Source organism: Nerophis ophidion, linkage group LG02 (assembly GCF_033978795.1).
Source record: "Nerophis ophidion isolate RoL-2023_Sa linkage group LG02, RoL_Noph_v1.0, whole genome shotgun sequence".
In the NCBI taxonomy this organism is placed as follows: domain Eukaryota; kingdom Metazoa; phylum Chordata; class Actinopteri; order Syngnathiformes; family Syngnathidae; genus Nerophis; species Nerophis ophidion.
The window spans coordinates 86,373,273-86,394,603 of NC_084612.1; the positions used below are offsets into that span (position 1 = coordinate 86,373,273).

At 34.3% G+C, this 21,331-nt stretch overlaps 1 protein-coding gene across 3 annotated transcripts in view; it reads left to right on the plus strand.

Annotated features, from left to right (window-relative positions):
• Window positions 1-21,331, plus strand: part of LOC133547379 (protein MTSS 2-like) — a 72,804-nt gene that overhangs the window by 9,784 nt on the left and 41,689 nt on the right. For 2 of the 3 annotated variants that reach the window (XM_061893064.1, XM_061893059.1), the window contains exons 3-4: window positions 10,249-10,310; window positions 19,313-19,386. In XM_061893064.1, the coding sequence (XP_061749048.1) occupies window positions 10,249-10,310; window positions 19,313-19,386 (136 nt within the window). The remainder of the gene's footprint in view (window positions 1-10,248; window positions 10,311-19,312; window positions 19,387-21,331) is intronic. The other variant, XM_061893071.1, reaches the window with a different exon arrangement.

The window sequence follows — 21,331 nt, forward strand, 5'->3', positions numbered from 1 at the left end:
ATGATGTTCACATGATGTTTACATGATGTTCACATGATGTTTACATAATGATCACAAGATGTTGACATGATGATCACTTGATGTTACATGATGTTTACATGATGTTTCCATGATGTTTACGTGATGTTTACATAATGATCACAAGATGTTTACATGATGTTTACATGATGTTTACATGATATTTACATAATGATCACAAGATGTTTACATGATGTTTACATGATATTTACATGATATTTACATGATGGTCACATGATGTTTACATGATGTTGACATGATGTTTAAATGATGGTCACATGATGTTGACATGATGTTTACATGATGTTGACATGATGTTTACATGATGATCACATGATGTTGACATGATGATCACTTGATGTTACATGATGTTTACATGATGTTTACATGATGTTACATGATGTTTACATGATATTTACATAATGATCACAAGATGTTGACATGATGGTCACATGATGTTGACATGATGATCACTTGATGTTACATGATGTTTACATGATGTTTACATTATGTTCACATGATGTTTACATGATGTTCACAAGATGTTTACATGATGTTTACATGATATTTACATAATGATCACAAGATGTTTACATGATGTTTACATGATATTTACATGATATTTACATGATGGTCACATGATGTTTACATGATGTTGACATGATGTTTAAATGATGGTCACATGATGTTTACATGATGTTTACATACTGATCACATGATATTTACATGATGGTCACATGATGTTTACATGATGTTGACATGATGTTTACATAATGATCACAAGATGTTTACATGATGGTCACATGATGTTTACATGATGTTGACATGATGTTTACATAATGATCACAAGATGTTTACATGATGGTCACATGATGTTTACATTATGTTCACATGATGTTTACATGATGTTCACAAGATGTTTACATGATGTTTACATGATATTTACATAATGATCACAAGATGTTTACATGATGTTTACATGATATTTACATGATATTTACATGATGTTTACATGATGTTGACATGATGTTTAAATGATGGTCACATGATGTTTACATGATGTTTACATACTGATCACATGATATTTACATGATGGTCACATGATGTTTACATGATGTTGACATGATGTTTACATAATGATCACAAGATGTTTACATGATGGTCACATGATGTTTACATGATATTTACATGATGGTCACATGATGTTTACATGATGTTGACATGATGTTTAAATGATGGTCACATGATGTTGACATGATATTTACATGATGTTTACATGATGGTCACATGATGTTTACATGATGTGTACATGATGTTTCCATGATGTTTACATAATGATCACAAGATGTTTACATGATGGTCACATGATGTTTACATGATATTTACATGATGGTCACATGTTTACATGATGTTTACATGATGGTCACATGTTTACATGATATTTACATGATGGTCACATGATGTTTACATGATGTTTACATGATGTGTACATGATGTTTACATGATGTTACATGATGTTTACATAATGGTCACATGATGTTGACATGATGATCACTTGATGTTACATGATGTTGACATGATATTTACATGATGGTCACATGATGTGTACATGATGTTTACATGATGTTACATGATGTTTACATGATGTTTACATAATGATCACAATATGTTTACATGATGGTCACATGATGTTTACATGATATTTACATGATGTTGACATGATGTTGACATGATATTTACATGATGTTTACATGATGTGTACATGATGTTTACATGATGGTCACATGATGTTTACATAATGATCACACGATGTTTACATGATGGTCACATTATGTTTACATGATGTTGACATGATGATCACTTGATGTTACATGATGTTTACATGATGTTTACATGATGTTTACATAATGATCACAAGATGTTTACATGATAGTCACATGATGTTGACATGATGATCACTTGATGTTACATGATGTTGACATGATGTTTACATGATGGTCACATGTTTACATGATGGTCACATGATGGTCACATGATGTTTACATGATGTTTACAAACAAGCGGTAGAAAATAGAAGGAATGGAAGAATAATATATAATAATGTACCATGATATATGTTATATATATGATATAATGTTTCATAATTATATATCATAACATGTCATAATTATGCATCATATATAATAATTATATACAAACCCCGTTTCCATATAAGTTGGGAAATTGTGTTAGATGTAAATATAAACGGAATATCAATCAATCAATCAATCAATGTTTATTTATATAGCCCTAAATCACTAGTGTCTCAAAGGGCTGCACAAACCACTACGACATCCTCGGTAGGCCCACATAAGGGCAAGGAAAACTCACACCCAGTGGGACGTCGGTGACAATGATGACTATGAGAAATGTTGTTCTAAAACTGTTTGACAATTTGCTTACAAAGTGGTGACCCTCACCCCATCCTTGTTTGTGAAAGACTGAGCATTTCTTGGGAAGCTGTTTTTATATCCAATCATGGCACCCACCTGTTCCCAATTAGCCTGCACACCTGTGGGATGTTCCAAATAAGTGTTTGATGAGCATTCCTCAACTTTATCAGTATTTATTGCCACCTTTCCCAACTTCTTTGTCACGTGTTGCTGGCACCAGATTCTAAAGTTAATGATTATTTGCAAAAAAAAAAAACAATGTATGAGTTTGAACATCAAATATGTTGTCTTTGTAGCATATTCAACTGAATATGGCTTGAAAAGGATTTGCAAATCATTGTATTCTGTTTATATTTACATCTAACACCATTTCCCAACTCATATGGAAACAGGGTTTGTATATTATATATACATATGTATTTATATTGTGTACATTATTTTCAAAGACATCACAATCTACAATGAGCAGACTCATTTCCTTCTTTTAACCTTCATCCTCCCTTCGTATAAACACATTCGGTGTGTGTGTGTGCGTGTGTGTGTCTGTGTGTGTGTGTGTGTGTGTAGCAAACATGCAAAGCCCTAGAGGCAAGGTTTTATCTCTACTCAATTACTATGCACACACACACAGACACACAGACACACACACACACAAACACAAACACACACACACAAACACACACACACACGAACACACACACACACACAAACACAAACACACACACACACACACGGGGCTACAGTCATGGCCATAAGGTTAACAAGTACGAAATTAGCCAAAATGATAGCATAAAATGTTAGCAGCATGTTAATGTTAGCACGCAAATGTCTGCATGTTAGTGTTAGCATGAAAACATGTGACCAGCTAGCATACTTCTAAACTGGCGCCAAGGTCTACAATCCATGAATATTAGGTTAACAAGTACTATAATGCATGAATATTAGGTTAACAAGTACTAGAAACCGTGAATATTAGGTTAACAAGTACTAGAATGCATGAATATTAGGTTAACAAGTACTAGAACGCATGAATATTAGGTTAACAAGTACTAGAAACCGTGAATATTAGGTTAACAAGTACTAGAATGCATGAATATTAGATTAACAAGTACTAGAACGCATGAATATTAGATTAACAAGTACTAGAACGCATGAATATTAGGTTAACAAGTACTAGAAACCGTGAATATTAGGTTAACAAGTACTAGAACGCATGAATATTAGGTTAACAAGTACTAGAATGCATGAATATTAGGTTAACAAGTACTAGAATGCATGAATATTAGGTTAAGTACAAAACTAGCTAAAATGCTAGCATAATATTTTAACATAGTAACGTCGGCGGTGCTAATGTTAGCATGTAAACAAACAATTAGCATACTTCTGAGCTGGCGCCAAATAATACAATCCACGATTATTCTGTTAAACAGTACAACATTAGCTAAAATGTTAAGATAAAATGTTAGCATGCTAATGTTAGCATTGAATTTGGACTTCCTGTTGGAGTTCGGAATCGTCATGTTTTGTCTCGACTCATCACACACCTCATCAAATATACTTGGTAACACTGCAAATATACTTGCAAATACTCTGTCAATATTCTTGGAAATACTCTGCAAATATACTCGGATATACTCTATAAACATACTTGAAAATACTCTGCAAATATACTTGAAAATTCTCTGTGAACATACTTGGAAATACTCTGCAAATACAATTGAAAATACTCTGAAAATATCATTGGAAACACTCTGAAAATACATTTGGAAATACTCTGCAAATATACTTGGAAATACTCTGTGAATGTACTTGGAAATACTCTGCAAATACACTTGAAAATACTCTGAAAATATAATTGGAAACACTCTGAATATACACTTGGAAATACTCTGCAAATATATTTGGAAATACTCTGCAAATATACTTGGATATACGCTATAAGCACACTTGGATATACTCTGCAAATATACTTGGAAATACTCTGCAAATACACTTAGAAATATTCTGAAAATATAATCTGAAACACTCTGAAAATACACTTGGAAGTACTCTGCAAATATACTTGGAAATACTCTGCAAATACACTTAGAAATATTTAGCAAATATACTTGAAAATACTCTGCAAATACAATTGAACATACCCTGCAAATATACTTGGAAATACTCTGCCAATACACTTGAAAGTACCCTACAATTATACTTTGAAATACTCTGTAAACATACTTGGAAATACTCTGCAAATACACTTTAAAAATACTCTGCAAATATACTTGGAAATACTTTGCAAATACACTTTAAAAATACTCTGCAAATATACTTGGAAACACTCTGCAAAAATATACTTAGAAATACTCTGCAGATACACTTGGAAATACTCTGAAAATATACTTGGAAATATTCTGAAAATACACTTGAAAATACCCTGCAAATATACTTGGAAATACTTTGCAAATACACTTTAAAAATACTCTGCAAATATACTTGGAAACACTCTGCAAATACACTTGAGAATACCCTGCAAATATACTTGGAAATGCTCTGTAAACATACTTGGAAATACTCTGCAAATACACTTGAAGATATTCTGCAAATATACTTGGAAATACACTGTAAACATACATGGAAATACTCCACAAATATACTCGATAATACTCTGAAAATATACTTCTAAACACTTTGAAAATAGAATAGAAAATACCCTGCAAATATACCTGGAAATGCTCTGTAAACATACTTGGAAATACTCCACAAATACACTTCATAATACTCTAAAAATATACTTGGAAATACTCTGCAAATACACTACTTCGAAATACTCTTCAAATATACTTGCAAACAGTCTGCAAATACAATTGGAAAAACTCTGCAAATATACTTAGAAATACTCTGCAGATACACTTGGAAATACTCTGAAAATATACTTGGAAATATTCTGCAAATACACTTTAAAATACCCTACAAATATACTTGGAAATACTCTGTAAACCTACATGGAAATACTCCACAAATATACTTGATAATACTCTGAAAATATTCTTGGAAATACTCTGCAAATACAATTAAAAATACCCTGCAAATACTCTGTAAACATACTTGGAAATACTCCACAAATACACTTCATAATACTCTGAAAATATACTTGGAAATACTCTGCAAATACACTTGAAAATACACTACTTCGAAATACTCTTCAAATATACTTGCACACAGTCTGCAAATATACTTGGAAATACTCTGCAGATACACTTGGAAATACTCTGAAAATATACTTGGAGATATTCTGCAAATACACTTTAAAATACTCTGTAAACATACTTGGAAATACTCTGCAAATGTAATTGGAAATACTCTGAAAATATACTTGGAGATATTCTGTAAATACACTTTAAAATACCTTACACATACTTGGAAATACTCTGTAAACATACTTGGAAATACTCTGTAAACATACTTGGAAATACTCTGTAAACATACTTGGAAATACTCTGTAAACATACTTGGAAATACTCTGTAAACATACTTGGAAATACTCTGCAAATATAATTGAAAATACTCTGCAAATATACTTGGAGATACTCTACAAATAAACTTGGGAATACTCAACAAATATACTTTGAAATACTTGGAAAATGCTGCTGCTGAAGTGCTGCCTAAAATCCAATCTAACCTTTGAACTAAGTGAACACGTTTTTGAAAAATGATGCTACTAAAGTGCTGCCTAGAGCCTAACCTGTTTTCTTTTCACTGAGTTATTATGTTTTGCAAAATGCTGACGCTAAAGTGTTGCTTAGAATCCACCCTGACTTTTGAACGGAGCTAACATGTTCTGCAAAATGCTGCTGCTAAAGTGCTGCCTAGATTCCAACCAGACCTTTGAAGGAAGCTAACATGGTTTTTTTTATGCTGCTGCTAAAGTGCTGCTTAGAAGTCAATCCGTTTTTTTTAAACCGAGCTAACTTATTTCTGCATAATGCTGATGCTATAGTGCTGCCTAGAACCTAACCTGCTTTATTTTTACTGAGTTAACATGTTTTTCAAAATGCTGCCGCTAAAGTGCTGCCTAGAACCTAACCTGTTTTCTTTCTACCGAGTTAACATGTTTTGCAAAATGCTGCTCCTAAAGTGCTGCCTGGAATCGAACCAAACCCTTGAACTAAGTGAACACGTTTTTGCAAAATGCTGCTGCTAAAGTGCTGCCTAGAACCTAACCTGTTTTCTTTCTACTGAGTTAACATGTTTTGCAAAATGCTTCTGCTAAAGTGCTGCTTAGAACAAAACCTGTTTTCTTTTTACTGAGTTAACATGTTTTGCAAAATGCTGCCGCTAAAGTGCTGCTTAGAATACAACCTGACTTTTGAACTGAGCTAACATGTTCTGCAAAATGCTGCTGCTAAAGTGCTGCCTAGAATCCAACCAGGCCTTTGTGCGAAGCTAACGTTTCTTTTTAAATACTGCTGCTAAAGTGCTGCTTAGAACTCAACCTCTTTTTTTTTTTAACTGAGCTAACATATTTCTGCAAAATGCTGCTGCTAAAGTGCTGCCAAAAATCCAACCAGGCGTTTGAATGAAGCTAGCATTTTTTAATTTTTAAATGCTGCTGCTAAAGCGGTGCCCAGAACTCAACGTGTTGGAAGATGTTTTTGCCAAATGCTAGCTGAAGATGTGCTTGAGGTGCTACCTTAGTGTGTGTGGGAAGAAGAGCAACAGGAAGTGAGCTCATTAGAAAGTGTGAATGGAGGCCAGTGAAGGCTGCTGGGATGCGGCCAAGATGGCCTCCCTGCTTTTGTGCCGCCTCTAGGACTCAGCTAGCGCTTTAGCAACATGACATCATCAAAGTTCCTCTCTGCTCTCCCACAGAAACTTCTAGAAGGAACTTCCTGACAGCACAAACATCAACAAGGCTTCCACTAACTCAACCACGTCTTCACTTTCACTTTACTGGGATTCTCTCGGACTTTACTGGGATTCACTTTTAAACACATTTTACTCCAAAAGTTTTATGCAAAGAAATTGTCAGCAAAATTTGGTGTCAAGAATTCAGTTGACAAAATGCTCATGCAAACAAATATAGAATAATAATAATAATAATATTATAATAAACAATATGTAACTTCACGTACCGTAAATAATAAACAATAAACTTGATCTACTATTTATAATAAACAGTATGTAATTTTGTGTACTATTAATAATAAACAATAAGCAACTTTACGTACTATTAATAATAAACAACTTTAAGTTCTATTAATAATGAACAAGATGTAACTTTTTGTACTATTAATAATAATAAAAAGTAATTCTATGTACTATTAATAATAAACAACAAAAAACTTTAAGTACTATTAATAATGAACAATATGTAACATTTTGTACTATTAATAATAGAAAGATGTAACTTTACGTACTATTAATAATAAACAATAACATTGTTTATTATTATAAATATTAATAACAATAATAACAGTGGACACACTGGTGTGACTGGGAACAAAACGTTGTGTCCACCACTGTACCATACTGTACTATACACAGTACACCACATATACTGTACCATACTGTACTATACACACTACACCACATATACTGTACCATACTGTACTATACACACTACACCACATATACTGTACCATACTGTACTATACACACTACACCACATATACTGTACCATACTGTACTATACACACTACACCACATATACTGTACCATACTGTACTATACACACTACACCACATATACTGTACCATACTGTACTATACACACTATACCACATATACTGTACCATACTGTACTATACACACTACACCACATATACTGTACCATACTGTACTATAGCAGGTATATTAGATATGAAATATAGTGTAGTCTACATTTCAGAGGTTTTGAGAGCATTTCTAATTTGTTGAAGGAGGATAAAGTTGTGAGAGTCAGAGAAGCAGAAAGATAAACAGGAAGTACATGAAGAGAGAGGAGACAGGAAGGAAGGAAGGAAGGAAGGAAGGAAGGAAGGGTGGACGTCAAGGAAGGAGGAAACATGGAAGGAAATTTCATCAACATACACAATCATTTAATAAACATACACACTAATGAACAGACACAATCATTTAATAAACATACACACTAATGAACAGACACAATCATTTAATAAACATACACAATCATTTAATAAACATACACAATCATTTAATAAACATACACAATAATCAACATACGCAAACATTTAATAAACATACACAAACATTTAATAAACATACACAATCACTTAATAAACATACACAATGATCAACATACACAAACATTTAATAAACATACACAATAATAAACAGACACAATCATTTAATAAACATACACAATAATCAACATACACAAACATTTAATAAACATACACAAACATTTAATAAACAAACACACTCACTTAAACATACACAATGATCAACATACACAAACATTTAATAAACATACACAATAATAAACAGACACAATCATTTAATAAACATACACAATAATCAACATACACAAACATTTAATAAACATACACAAACATTTAATAAACATACACACTCACTTAAACATACACAATGATCAACATACACAAACATTTAATAAACATACACAATAATCAACATACACAAACATTTAATAAACATACACAATCACTTAATAAACATACACAATGATCAACATACACAAACATTTAATAAGCATACACAATAATAAACATACACAATCATTTAATAAACTTACACAATAATTAACACTCATTTAATAAACATACACAAACATTTAATAAACATACACACTCACTTAAACATACACAATGATCAACATACACAAACATTTAATAAACATACACAATAATAAACAGACACAATCATTTAATAAACATACACAATAATAAACATACACAATGATCAACATAAACAATCACTGAGAAAGTAGAAATAGAAACAGTTACATATAGGTGCCCCTTATGTTGACATCTTGTATATTGACTAACTCCTGAACTCTTTCTTTGTCTTTTTAGTACTAAAAACTCCCGCTTATGTCAACATAGCAAAAGAGTTGTCATCTTCCTGCTTTTTGTGCCAACAATAACATTTATTCAAGTGACACATATGCTAATGAGATGCAGGGGCGTGGCCTAAGTTGACGGCGTCGCCGCACGTTATCTTAATGAAGCACGACCTCATCTCTACTCTGCACTTCTCTGTGTGTGTGTGTGTGTGTGTGAGAGGGAGTGTGTGTGAGGGAGTGGTGTAATGAGAGGAAGTGTGATAGCAGCTAATGATGCTACATCAAAAATCAAAGCTTTTACTGTCAGAGCTGCTGTGACATCACTGCACTAAGCCCCACCCCCAATGATCACACGCACGCACGCACACACACACACACACCATTGCACCGCTGTGATATTTGTCTTCTTTTATTTTGGCGGGTCAGCTGGCAGAGATTGTGCAGGCCTTTGATGGGGTCAAAGGTCAAGGTGGATCAAGTGTTATCTGGAGGGGTGAGATAGTGACAGAGGGCGGGGCCACCATCTCCTTACTGCACTCTGATTGGCTTTCATCATCACGCTGTGTGTGTGTGTTTTATATGTGTGTGTTATACACATATATATATATATATATATATATATATATATAAATGTGTTTGTGTGTTATATTTATTTTTATATTTGTATTTGTTTATATTAGTACTCTACTATATGTTTATATTTTGTATTTGTTTACAATAGTACTTTGCTATATGTTTATGTTTGTATTTGTATTAGTTACTTTACTAGATGTATTGTGTATTTCAGTACTCTTATCCTGTATGGGAGGACTTCAGTGCCAAGGCCACTAAGCTGCATTCACAGCTCAGGTGAGTTCCTTCACACAACTTGTTATATCAAGTCTTAATAAGTGTTGCTACTAGTTATGAAAGTCTTACTAAGTATCTAACTAGTGATCATATCTGTGTTGCTACTAGTTATGAAAGTGTTACTAAGTATGTGTTGGTACTAGTTATGAAAGTGTTACTAAGTATGTGTTGGTACTAGTTATGAAAGTGTTACTAAGTATGTGTTGGTACTAGTTATGAAAGTGTTACTAAGTATGTGTTGGTACTAGTTATGAAAGTGTTACTAAGTATGTGTTGGTACTAGTTATGAAAGTGTTACTAAGTATGTGTTGGTACTAGTTATGAAAGTGTTAGTAAGTATGTGTTGGTACTAGTTATGAAAGTGTTACTAAGTATGTGTTGGTACTAGTTATGACAGTGTTACTAAGTATGTGTTGCTACTAGTTATGAAAGTGTTACTAAGTATGTGTTGGTACTAGTTATGAAAGTGTTAGTAAGTATGTGTTGGTACTAGTTATGAAAGTGTTACTAAGTATGTGTTGGTACTAGTTATGAAAGTGTTACTAAGTATGTGTTGGTACTAGTTATGAAAGTGTTACTAAGTATGTGTTGGTAGTAGTTATGAAAGTGTTACTAAGTATGTGTTGGTACTAGTTATGAAAGTGTTACTAAGTATGTGTTGGTACTAGTTATGAAAGTGTTACTAAGTATGTGTTGGTACTAGTTATGAAAGTGTTAGTAAGTATGTGTTGGTACTAGTTATGAAAGTGTTACTAAGTATGTGTTGGTACTGGTTATGACAGTGTTACTAAGTATGTGTTGCTACTAGTTATGAAAGTGTTACTAAGTATGTGTTGGTACTAGTTATGAAAGTGTTAGTAAGTATGTGTTGGTACTAGTTATGAAAGTGTTACTAAGTATGTGTTGGTACTAGTTATGAAAGTGTTACTAAGTATGTGTTGGTACTAGTTATGAAAGTGTTACTAAGTATGTGTTGGTAGTAGTTATGAAAGTGTTACTAAGTATGTGTTGGTACTAGTTATGAAAGTGTTAGTAAGTATGTGTTGGTACTAGTTATGAAAGTGTTACTAAGTATGTGTTGGTACTAGTTATGACAGTGTTACTAAGTATGTGTTGCTACTAGTTATGAAAGTGTTACTAAGTATGTGTTGGTACTAGTTATGAAAGTGTTAGTAAGTATGTGTTGGTACTAGTTATGAAAGTGTTACTAAGTATGTGTTGGTACTAGTTATGAAAGTGTTACTAAGTATGTGTTGGTACTAGTTATGAAAGTGTTACTAAGTATGTGTTGGTAGTAGTTATGAAAGTGTTACTAAGTATGTGTTGGTACTAGTTATGAAAGTGTTACTAAGTATGTGTTGGTACTAGTTATGAAAGTGTTACTAAGTATGTGTTGGTACTAGTTATGAAAGTGTTAGTAAGTATGTGTTGGTACTAGTTATGAAAGTGTTACTAAGTATGTGTTGGTACTAGTTATGACAGTGTTACTAAGTATGTGTTGCTACTAGTTATGAAAGTGTTACTAAGTATGTGTTGGTACTAGTTATGAAAGTGTTAGTAAGTATGTGTTGGTACTAGTTATGAAAGTGTTACTAAGTATGTGTTGGTACTAGTTATGAAAGTGTTACTAAGTATGTGTTGGTACTAGTTATGAAAGTGTTACTAAGTATGTGTTGGTACTAGTTATGAAAGTGTTACTAAGTATGTGTTGGTACTAGTTATGAAAGTGTTACTAAGTATGTGTTGGTACTAGTTATGAAAGTGTTAGTAAGTATGTGTTGGTACTAGTTATGAAAGTGTTACTAAGTATGTGTTGGTACTAGTTATGACAGTGTTACTAAGTATGTGTTGCTACTAGTTATGAAAGTGTTACTAAGTATGTGTTGGTACTAGTTATGAAAGTGTTAGTAAGTATGTGTTGGTACTAGTTATGAAAGTGTTACTAAGTATGTGTTGGTACTAGTTATGAAAGTGTTACTAAGTATGTGTTGGTACTAGTTATGAAAGTGTTACTAAGTATGTGTTGGTAGTAGTTATGAAAGTGTTACTAAGTATGTGTTGGTACTAGTTATGAAAGTGTTACTAAGTATGTGTTGGTACTAGTTATGAAAGTGTTACTAAGTATGTGTTGGTACTAGTTATGAAAGTGTTAGTAAGTATGTGTTGGTACTAGTTATGAAAGTGTTACTAAGTATGTGTTGGTACTAGTTATGACAGTGTTACTAAGTATGTGTTGGTACTAGTTATGAAAGTGTTACTAAATATGTGTTGGTACTAGTTATGAAAGTGTTAGTAAGTATGTGTTGGTACTAGTTATGAAAGTGTTACTAAGTATGTGTTGGTACTAGTTATGAAAGTGTTACTAAGTATGTGTTGGTACTAGTTATGAAAGTGTTACTAAGTATGTGTTGGTAGTAGTTATGAAAGTGTTACTAAGTATGTGTTGGTACTAGTTATGAAAGTGTTAGTAAGTATGTGTTGGTACTAGTTATGAAAGTGTTACTAAGTATGTGTTGGTACTAGTTATGAAAGTGTTACTAAGTATGTGTTGGTACTAGTTATGACAGTGTTACTAAGTATGTGTTGGTACTAGTTATGAAAGTGTTACTAAGTATGTGTTGGTACTAGTTATGAAAGTGTTACTAAGTATGTGTTGGTACTAGTTATGAAAGTGTTACTAAGTATGTGTTGGTACTAGTTATGAAAGTGTTACTAAGTATGTGTTGGTACTAGTTATGAAAGTGTTACTAAGTATGTGTTGGTAGTAGTTATGAAAGTGTTACTAAGTATGTGTTGGTACTAGTTATGAAAGTGTTACTAAGTATGTGTTGGTACTAGTTATGAAAGTGTTACTAAGTATGTGTTGGTACTAGTTATGAAAGTGTTAGTAAGTATGTGTTGGTACTAGTTATGAAAGTGTTACTAAGTATGTGTTGGTACTAGTTATGACAGTGTTACTAAGTATGTGTTGCTACTAGTTATGAAAGTGTTACTAAGTATGTGTTGGTACTAGTTATGAAAGTGTTAGTAAGTATGTGTTGGTACTAGTTATGAAAGTGTTACTAAGTATGTGTTGGTACTAGTTATGAAAGTGTTACTAAGTATGTGTTGGTACTAGTTATGAAAGTGTTACTAAGTATGTGTTGGTAGTAGTTATGAAAGTGTTACTAAGTATGTGTTGGTACTAGTTATGAAAGTGTTAGTAAGTATGTGTTGGTACTAGTTATGAAAGTGTTACTAAGTATGTGTTGGTACTAGTTATGACAGTGTTACTAAGTATGTGTTGCTACTAGTTATGAAAGTGTTACTAAGTATGTGTTGGTACTAGTTATGAAAGTGTTAGTAAGTATGTGTTGGTACTAGTTATGAAAGTGTTACTAAGTATGTGTTGGTACTAGTTATGAAAGTGTTACTAAGTATGTGTTGGTACTAGTTATGAAAGTGTTACTAAGTATGTGTTGGTAGTAGTTATGAAAGTGTTACTAAGTATGTGTTGGTACTAGTTATGAAAGTGTTACTAAGTATGTGTTGCTACTAGTTATGAAAGTGTTACTAAGTATGTGTTGGTACTAGTTATGAAAGTGTTAGTAAGTATGTGTTGGTACTAGTTATGAAAGTGTTACTAAGTATGTGTTGGTACTAGTTATGAAAGTGTTACTAAGTATGTGTTGGTACTAGTTATGAAAGTGTTATTAAGTATGTGTTGGTAGTAGTTATGAAAGTGTTACTAAGTATGTGTTGGTACTAGTTATGAAAGTGTTACTAAGTATGTGTTGGTACTAGTTATGAAAGTGTTACTAAGTATGTGTTGGTACTAGTTATGAAAGTGTTACTAAGTATGTGTTGGTAGTAGTTATGAAAGTGTTACTAAGTATGTGTTGGTAGTAGTTATGAAAGTGTTACTAAGTATGTGTTGGTACTAGTTATGAAAGTGTTAGGAAGTATGTGTTGGTAGTAGTTATGAAAGTGTTACTAAGTATGTGTTGGTACTAGTTATGAAAGTGTTACTAAGTATGTGTTGGTACTAGTTATGAAAGTGTTACTAAGTATGTGTTGGTACTAGTTATGAAAGTGTTACTAAGTATGTGTTGGTACTAGTTATGAAAGTGTTGGTATTAGTTATGAAAGTGTTAGTAAGTATGTGTTGGTAGTAGTTATGACAGTGTTAGTAAGTATGTGTTGGTACTAGTTATGAAAATGTTACTAAGTATGTGTTGGTACTAGTTATGACAGTGTTACTAAGTATGTGTTGGTACTAGTTATGAAAGTGTTACTAAGTATGTGTTGGTACTAGTTATGAAAGTGTTACTAAGTATGTGATGGTACTAGTTATGAAAGTGTTAGTAAGTATGTGTTGGTACTAGTTATGACAGTGTTACTAAGTATGTGTTGGTACTAGTTATGAAAGTGTTACTAAGTATGTGTTGGTACTAGTTATGAAAGTGTTACTAAGTATGTGTTGGTAGTAGTTATGACAGTGTTACTAAGTATGTGTTGGTACTAGTTATGAAAGTGTTACTAAGTATGTGTTGGTACTAGTTATGAAAGTGTTACTAAGTATGTGTTGGTACTAGTTATGACAGTGTTACTAAGTATGTGTTGGTACTAGTTATGAAAGTGTTACTAAGTATGTGTTGGTACTAGTTATGAAAGTGTTACTAAGTATGTGATGGTACTAGTTATGAAAGTGTTAGTAAGTATGTGTTGGTACTAGTTATGACAGTGTTAGTAAGTATGTGTTGGTACGAGTTATGACAGTGTTAGTAAGTATGTGTTGGTACTAGTTATGAAAGTGTTACTAAGTATAGTTATGACAGTGTTAGTAAGTATGTGTTGGTAATAGTTATGACAGTGTTAGTAAGTATGTGTTGGTACTAGTTATGAAAGTGTTACTAAGTATAGTTATGAAAGTGTTAGTAAGTATGTGTTGGTACTAGTTATGAAAGTGTTACTAAGTATGTGTTGGTACTAGTTATGACAGTGTTACTAAGTATGTGTTGGTACTAGTTATGAAAGTGTTACTAAGTATGTGTTGGTACTAGTTATGACAGTGTTGCTAAGTATGTGTTGGTACTAGTTATGACAGTGTTACTAAGTATGTGTTGGTACTAGTTATGAAAGTGTTACTAAGTATAGTTATGACAGTGTTAGTAAGTATGTGTTGGTACTAGTTATGAAAGTGTTACTAAGTATGTGTTGGTACTAGTTATGAAAGTGTTACTAAGTATGTGTTGGTAGTAGTTATGAAAGTGTTACTAAGTATGTGTTGGTACTAGTTATGAAAGTGTTACTAAGTATGTGTTGGTACTAGTTATGAAAGTGTTACTAAGTATGTGTTGGTACTAGTTATGAAAGTGTTAGTAAGTATGTGTTGGTACTAGTTGTGACAGTGTTACTAAGTATGTGTTGGTACTAGTTATGAAAGTGTTAGTAAGTATGTATTGGAATAGTTATGACAGTGTTAGTAAGTATGTGTTGGTACTAGTTATGAAAGTGTTAGTAAGTATGTGTTGGTACTAGTTATGAAAGTGTTACTAAGTATGTGTTGGTACTAGTTATGAAAGTGTTACTAAGTATGTGTTGGTACTAGTTATGAAAGTGTTACTAAGTATGTGTTGGTAGTAGTTATGAAAGTGTTACTAAGTATGTGTTGGTACTAGTTATGAAAGTGTTACTAAGTATGTGTTGGTAGTAGTTATGAAAGTGTTACTAAGTATGTGTTGGTACTAGTTATGAAAGTGTTAGTAAGTATGTGTTGGTACTAGTTATGAAAGTGTTACTAAGTATGTGTTGGTAGTAGTTATGAAAGTGTTACTAAGTATGTGTTGTCACTAGTTATGAAAGTGTTACTAAGTATGTGTTGGTAGTAGTTATGAAAGTGTTACTAAGTATGTGTTGGTACTAGTTATGAAAGTGTTACTAAGTATGTGTTGGTACTAGTTATGACAGTGTTACTAAGTATGTGTTGGTACTAGTTATGAAAGTGTTACTAAGTATGTGTTGGTACTAGTTATGACAGTGTTACTAAGTATGTGTTGGTACTAGTTATGACAGTGTTACTAAGTATGTGTTGGTACTAGTTATGAAAGTGTTACTAAGTATGTGTTGGTACTAGTTATAAAAGTGTTACTAAGTATGTGTTGGTAGTAGTTATGAAAGTGTTACTAAGTATGTGTTGGTACTAGTTATGAAAGTGTTACTAAGTATGTGTTGGTACTAGTTATGACAGTGTTACTAAGTATGTGTTGGTACTAGTTATGAAAGTGTTACTAAGTATGTGTTGGTACTAGTTATGACAGTGTTACTAAGTATGTGTTGGTACTAGTTATGAAAGTGTTACTAAGTATGTGTTGGTACTAGTTATGAAAGTGTTACTAAGTATGTGATGGTACTAGTTATGAAAGTGTTAGTAAGTATGTGTTGGTACTAGTTATGACAGTGTTACTAATTATGTGTTGGTGCTAGTTATGACAGTGTTACTAAGTATGTGTTGGTACGAGTTATGACAGTGTTAGTAAGTATGTGTTGGTACTAGTTATGAAAGTGTTACTAAGTATAGTTATGACAGTGTTAGTAAGTATGTGTTGGTAATAGTTATGACAGTGTTAGTAAGTATGTGTTGGTACTAGTTATGAAAGTGTTACTAAGTATAGTTATGAAAGTGTTAGTAAGTATGTGTTGGTACTAGTTATGAAAGTGTTACTAAGTATGTGTTGGTACTAGTTATGACAGTGTTACTAAGTATGTGTTGGTACTAGTTATGAAAGTGTTACTAAGTATGTGTTGGTACTAGTTATGACAGTGTTACTAAGTATGTGTTGGTACTAGTTATGACAGTGTTACTAAGTATGTGTTGGTACTAGTTATGAAAGTGTTACTAAGTATAGTTATGACAGTGTTAGTAAGTATGTGTTGGTACTAGTTATGAAAGTGTTACTAAGTATGTGTTGGTACTAGTTATGAAAGTGTTACTAAGTATGTGTTGGTAGTAGTTATGAAAGTGTTACTAAGTATGTGTTGGTACTAGTTATGAAAGTGTTACTAAGTATGTGTTGGTACTAGTTATGAAAGTGTTACTAAGTATGTGTTGGTACTAGTTATGAAAGTGTTAGTAAGTATGTGTTGGTACTAGTTATGACAGTGTTACTAATTATGTGTTGGTGCTAGTTATGACAGTGTTACTAAGTATGTGTTGGTACGAGTTATGACAGTGTTAGTAAGTATGTGTTGGTACTAGTTATGAAAGTGTTACTAAGTATAGTTATGACAGTGTTAGTAAGTATGTGTTGGTAATAGTTATGACAGTGTTAGTAAGTATGTGTTGGTACTAGTTATGAAAGTGTTACTAAGTATAGTTATGAAAGTGTTAGTAAGTATGTGTTGGTACTAGTTATGAAAGTGTTACTAAGTATGTGTTGGTACTAGTTATGACAGTGTTACTAAGTATGTGTTGGTACTAGTTATGAAAGTGTTACTAAGTATGTGTTGGTACTAGTTATGACAGTGTTACTAAGTATGTGTTGGTACTAGTTATGACAGTGTTACTAAGTATGTGTTGGTACTAGTTATGAAAGTGTTACTAAGTATAGTTATGACAGTGTTAGTAAGTATGTGTTGGTACTAGTTATGAAAGTGTTACTAAGTATGTGTTGGTACTAGTTATGAAAGTGTTACTAAGTATGTGTTGGTAGTAGTTATGAAAGTGTTACTAAGTATGTGTTGGTACTAGTTATGAAAGTGTTACTAAGTATGTGTTGGTACTAGTTATGAAAGTGTTACTAAGTATGTGTTGGTACTAGTTATGAAAGTGTTAGTAAGTATGTGTTGGTACTAGTTGTGACAGTGTTACTAAGTATGTGTTGGTACTAGTTATGAAAGTGTTAGTAAGTATGTATTGGAATAGTTATGACAGTGTTAGTAATTATGTGTTGGTACTAGTTATGAAAGTGTTAGTAAGTATGTGTTGGTACTAGTTATGAAAGTGTTACTAAGTATGTGTTGGTACTAGTTATGAAAGTGTTACTAAGTATGTGTTGGTACTAGTTATGAAAGTGTTACTAAGTATGTGTTGGTAGTAGTTATGAAAGTGTTACTAAGTATGTGTTGGTACTAGTTATGAAAGTGTTACTAAGTATGTGTTGGTAGTAGTTATGAAAGTGTTACTAAGTATGTGTTGGTACTAGTTATGAAAGTGTTACTAAGTATGTGTTGGTAGTAGTTATGAAAGTGTTACTAAGTATGTGTTGGTAGTAGTTATGAAAGTGTTACTAAGTACGTGTTGTCACTAGTTATGAAAGTGTTACTAAGTATGTGTTGGTAGTAGTTATGAAAGTGTTACTAAGTATGTGTTGGTACTAGTTATGAAAGTGTTACTAAGTATGTGTTGGTACTAGTTATGACAGTGTTACTAAGTATGTGTTGGTACTAGTTATGAAAGTGTTACTAAGTATGTGTTGGTACTAGTTATGACAGTGTTACTAAGTATGTGTTGGTACTAGTTATGACAGTGTTACTAAGTATGTGTTGGTACTAGTTATGAAAGTGTTACTAAGTATGTGTTGGTACTAGTTATGAAAGTGTTACTAAGTATGTGTTGGTAGTAGTTATGACAGTGTTACTAAGTATGTGTTGGTACTAGTTATGAAAGTGTTACTAAGTATGTGTTGGTACTAGTTATGAAAGTGTTACTAAGTATGTGTTGGTACTAGTTACACAGTGTTACTAAGTATGTGTTGGTACTAGTTATGAAAGTGTTACTAAGTATGTGTTGGTACTAGTTATGAAAGTGTTACTAAGTATGTGTTGGTAGTAGTTATGAAAGTGTTACTAAGTATGTGTTGGTACTAGTTATGAAAGTGTTACTAAGTATGTGTTGGTACTAGTTATGAAAGTGTTACTAAGTATGTGTTGGTAGTAGTTATGACAGTGTTACTAAGTATGTGTTGGTACTAGTTATGAAAGTGTTACTAAGTATGTAACTTGTGATGATGATGTGTTCCAAGAACAACAGTCCTGGCAGCAGTGGCCTTCCTTGATGCCTTCCAGAAGGTTGCAGACATGGCCACCAACACCAGAGGTAACACACACACACACACACACACACACGCAAACACACACACAGACACACACACACACGTGCGCTTACACCCGCTATATACCTTTAGGACTTATGACCACACCCCTAAGGACTTGTGACCACACCCCTTAGGACTTATGACCACACCCCTACGGACTTATGACCACACCCCTATGGGCTTATTGCCACAACCCTTTGGACTTATTACCAGACCACTTAGGACTTATGACCACACCCCTAAGGACTTGTGACCACACCCCTATGGGCTTATTGCCACAACCCTTTGGACTTATTACCAGACCACTTAGGACTTATGACCACACCCCTAAGGACTTGTGACCACACCCCTTAGGACTTATGACCACACCCCTACGGACTTATGACCACACCCCTATGGACTTATTGCTACAACCCTTTGGACTTATTACCAGACCACTTAGGACTTATGACCACACCCCTTCGGACTGGGAGGCAATTGGAGCCGCCACGGACAATCTGGACACTGTGACCTCTGACCTCATACATTCAGTTCTATGAGGCAGGGATCATTCCAACACTCACCAGGGCTTGTTCTAACAAGGACAAGCCCTGCTTCACACCCAAGTTCCAACAGCTGCACAAGGAAAAGGAGGCTGGGTGGAGGACTGGGGACCGGACTACCTACAGAGAAGCCAAGTACCACTTCAGCAGGGAAGTGGAGAAAGCTAAGTCTGTGTAGGAACAGTTCAGCTCCAGTGACTCTGCAGCCGTGTGTGGGGGGGGGGGGGGGGGGGGGGGGGGCTAAAGGCCCTTACCAACTATTAGCCCAAAGCCCCCCAGGCCCTGAACTCCTGGACTCTTGCTCAGGGCCTCAACACACATTACTGTCGTCACGAATGGCGTTCAGCTCATCAACGCTAGCACTTCATTAAAGGACTCCAAGAACATCAAAGGATTCAAAGAACATCAAAGGACTTAATCAAAGGCACTCTTCATCCAAGAGGAGGATGTATGCCGGCAGTTCTTGAGGCTGAACACGCAGAAGTCCGCCGGGTCAGATTTTGTCTCCCCCTCCACCCTAAGAAACTGCGCAGATCAGCTAGCTCCTGTCCTCACTGACATTTTCAACACCTCTCTGGAGCCTAGCCGCCTGCCGTTCTGCTTCAAGACTTCCACCATCGTCCCTGTCCCCAAGAAACCACTGATCGCAGGACTTAATGACTACAGGCTAGTGGAACTGACATCTGTGGTCATGAAGTCCTTTGAGCCCATGGTCCTGCCCCACCTCAAGGACATCGCCGCCCCCCTCCTGGACTCACTGCAGTTTGCCTACAGAGCCAACAGGTCTGTGGATGATGCAGTGAACCCGGCCTTCCACTTTATACTGGAGCATCTGGACTCTCTAGGAACTTACGCCAGGATCCTGTTTGTGGACTTCAGCTCTGCCTTCAACACCATCCCCCCTGGACTGCTACGAGACAAGCTCCACTAGTTCAGCATTCCCGACTCTCTGCAGTCGGATCAATGAGTTCCTGACAGACCGAAGACAACTCGTGCGGCTGGGGCAGATTTTCTCGGACAGTCGAACCACAAACACTGGTACTCCTCAGGACTGTGTACTTTCCCCCTGGCTCTTCTCCCTGGATACAAACTGCTGCACCTCCAGTCCGTAAAGCTGTTTAAGTTTGTGGACGACACCACCCTAATCGGGCTCAACTCGGATGGCGACGAGTACGCCTACAGGAGAGCGCTGGACCGGCCTGCGTCCTAGTGCGGCCTCAACAGCCTGGAGCTGAACACCCACAAGATGGTGGAAATGATCATGGGCTTCCGGAAAGTCTGCCTTGATTAACTCTCCCAGCCCCGTTTCCATTGAGGACTCCTTCCGCTTCTTGGGACCCGTTCTCAAACAATGGCAATACAACTATTCTGATTCTGATGATGTTAATGATGATGAAGATGATTG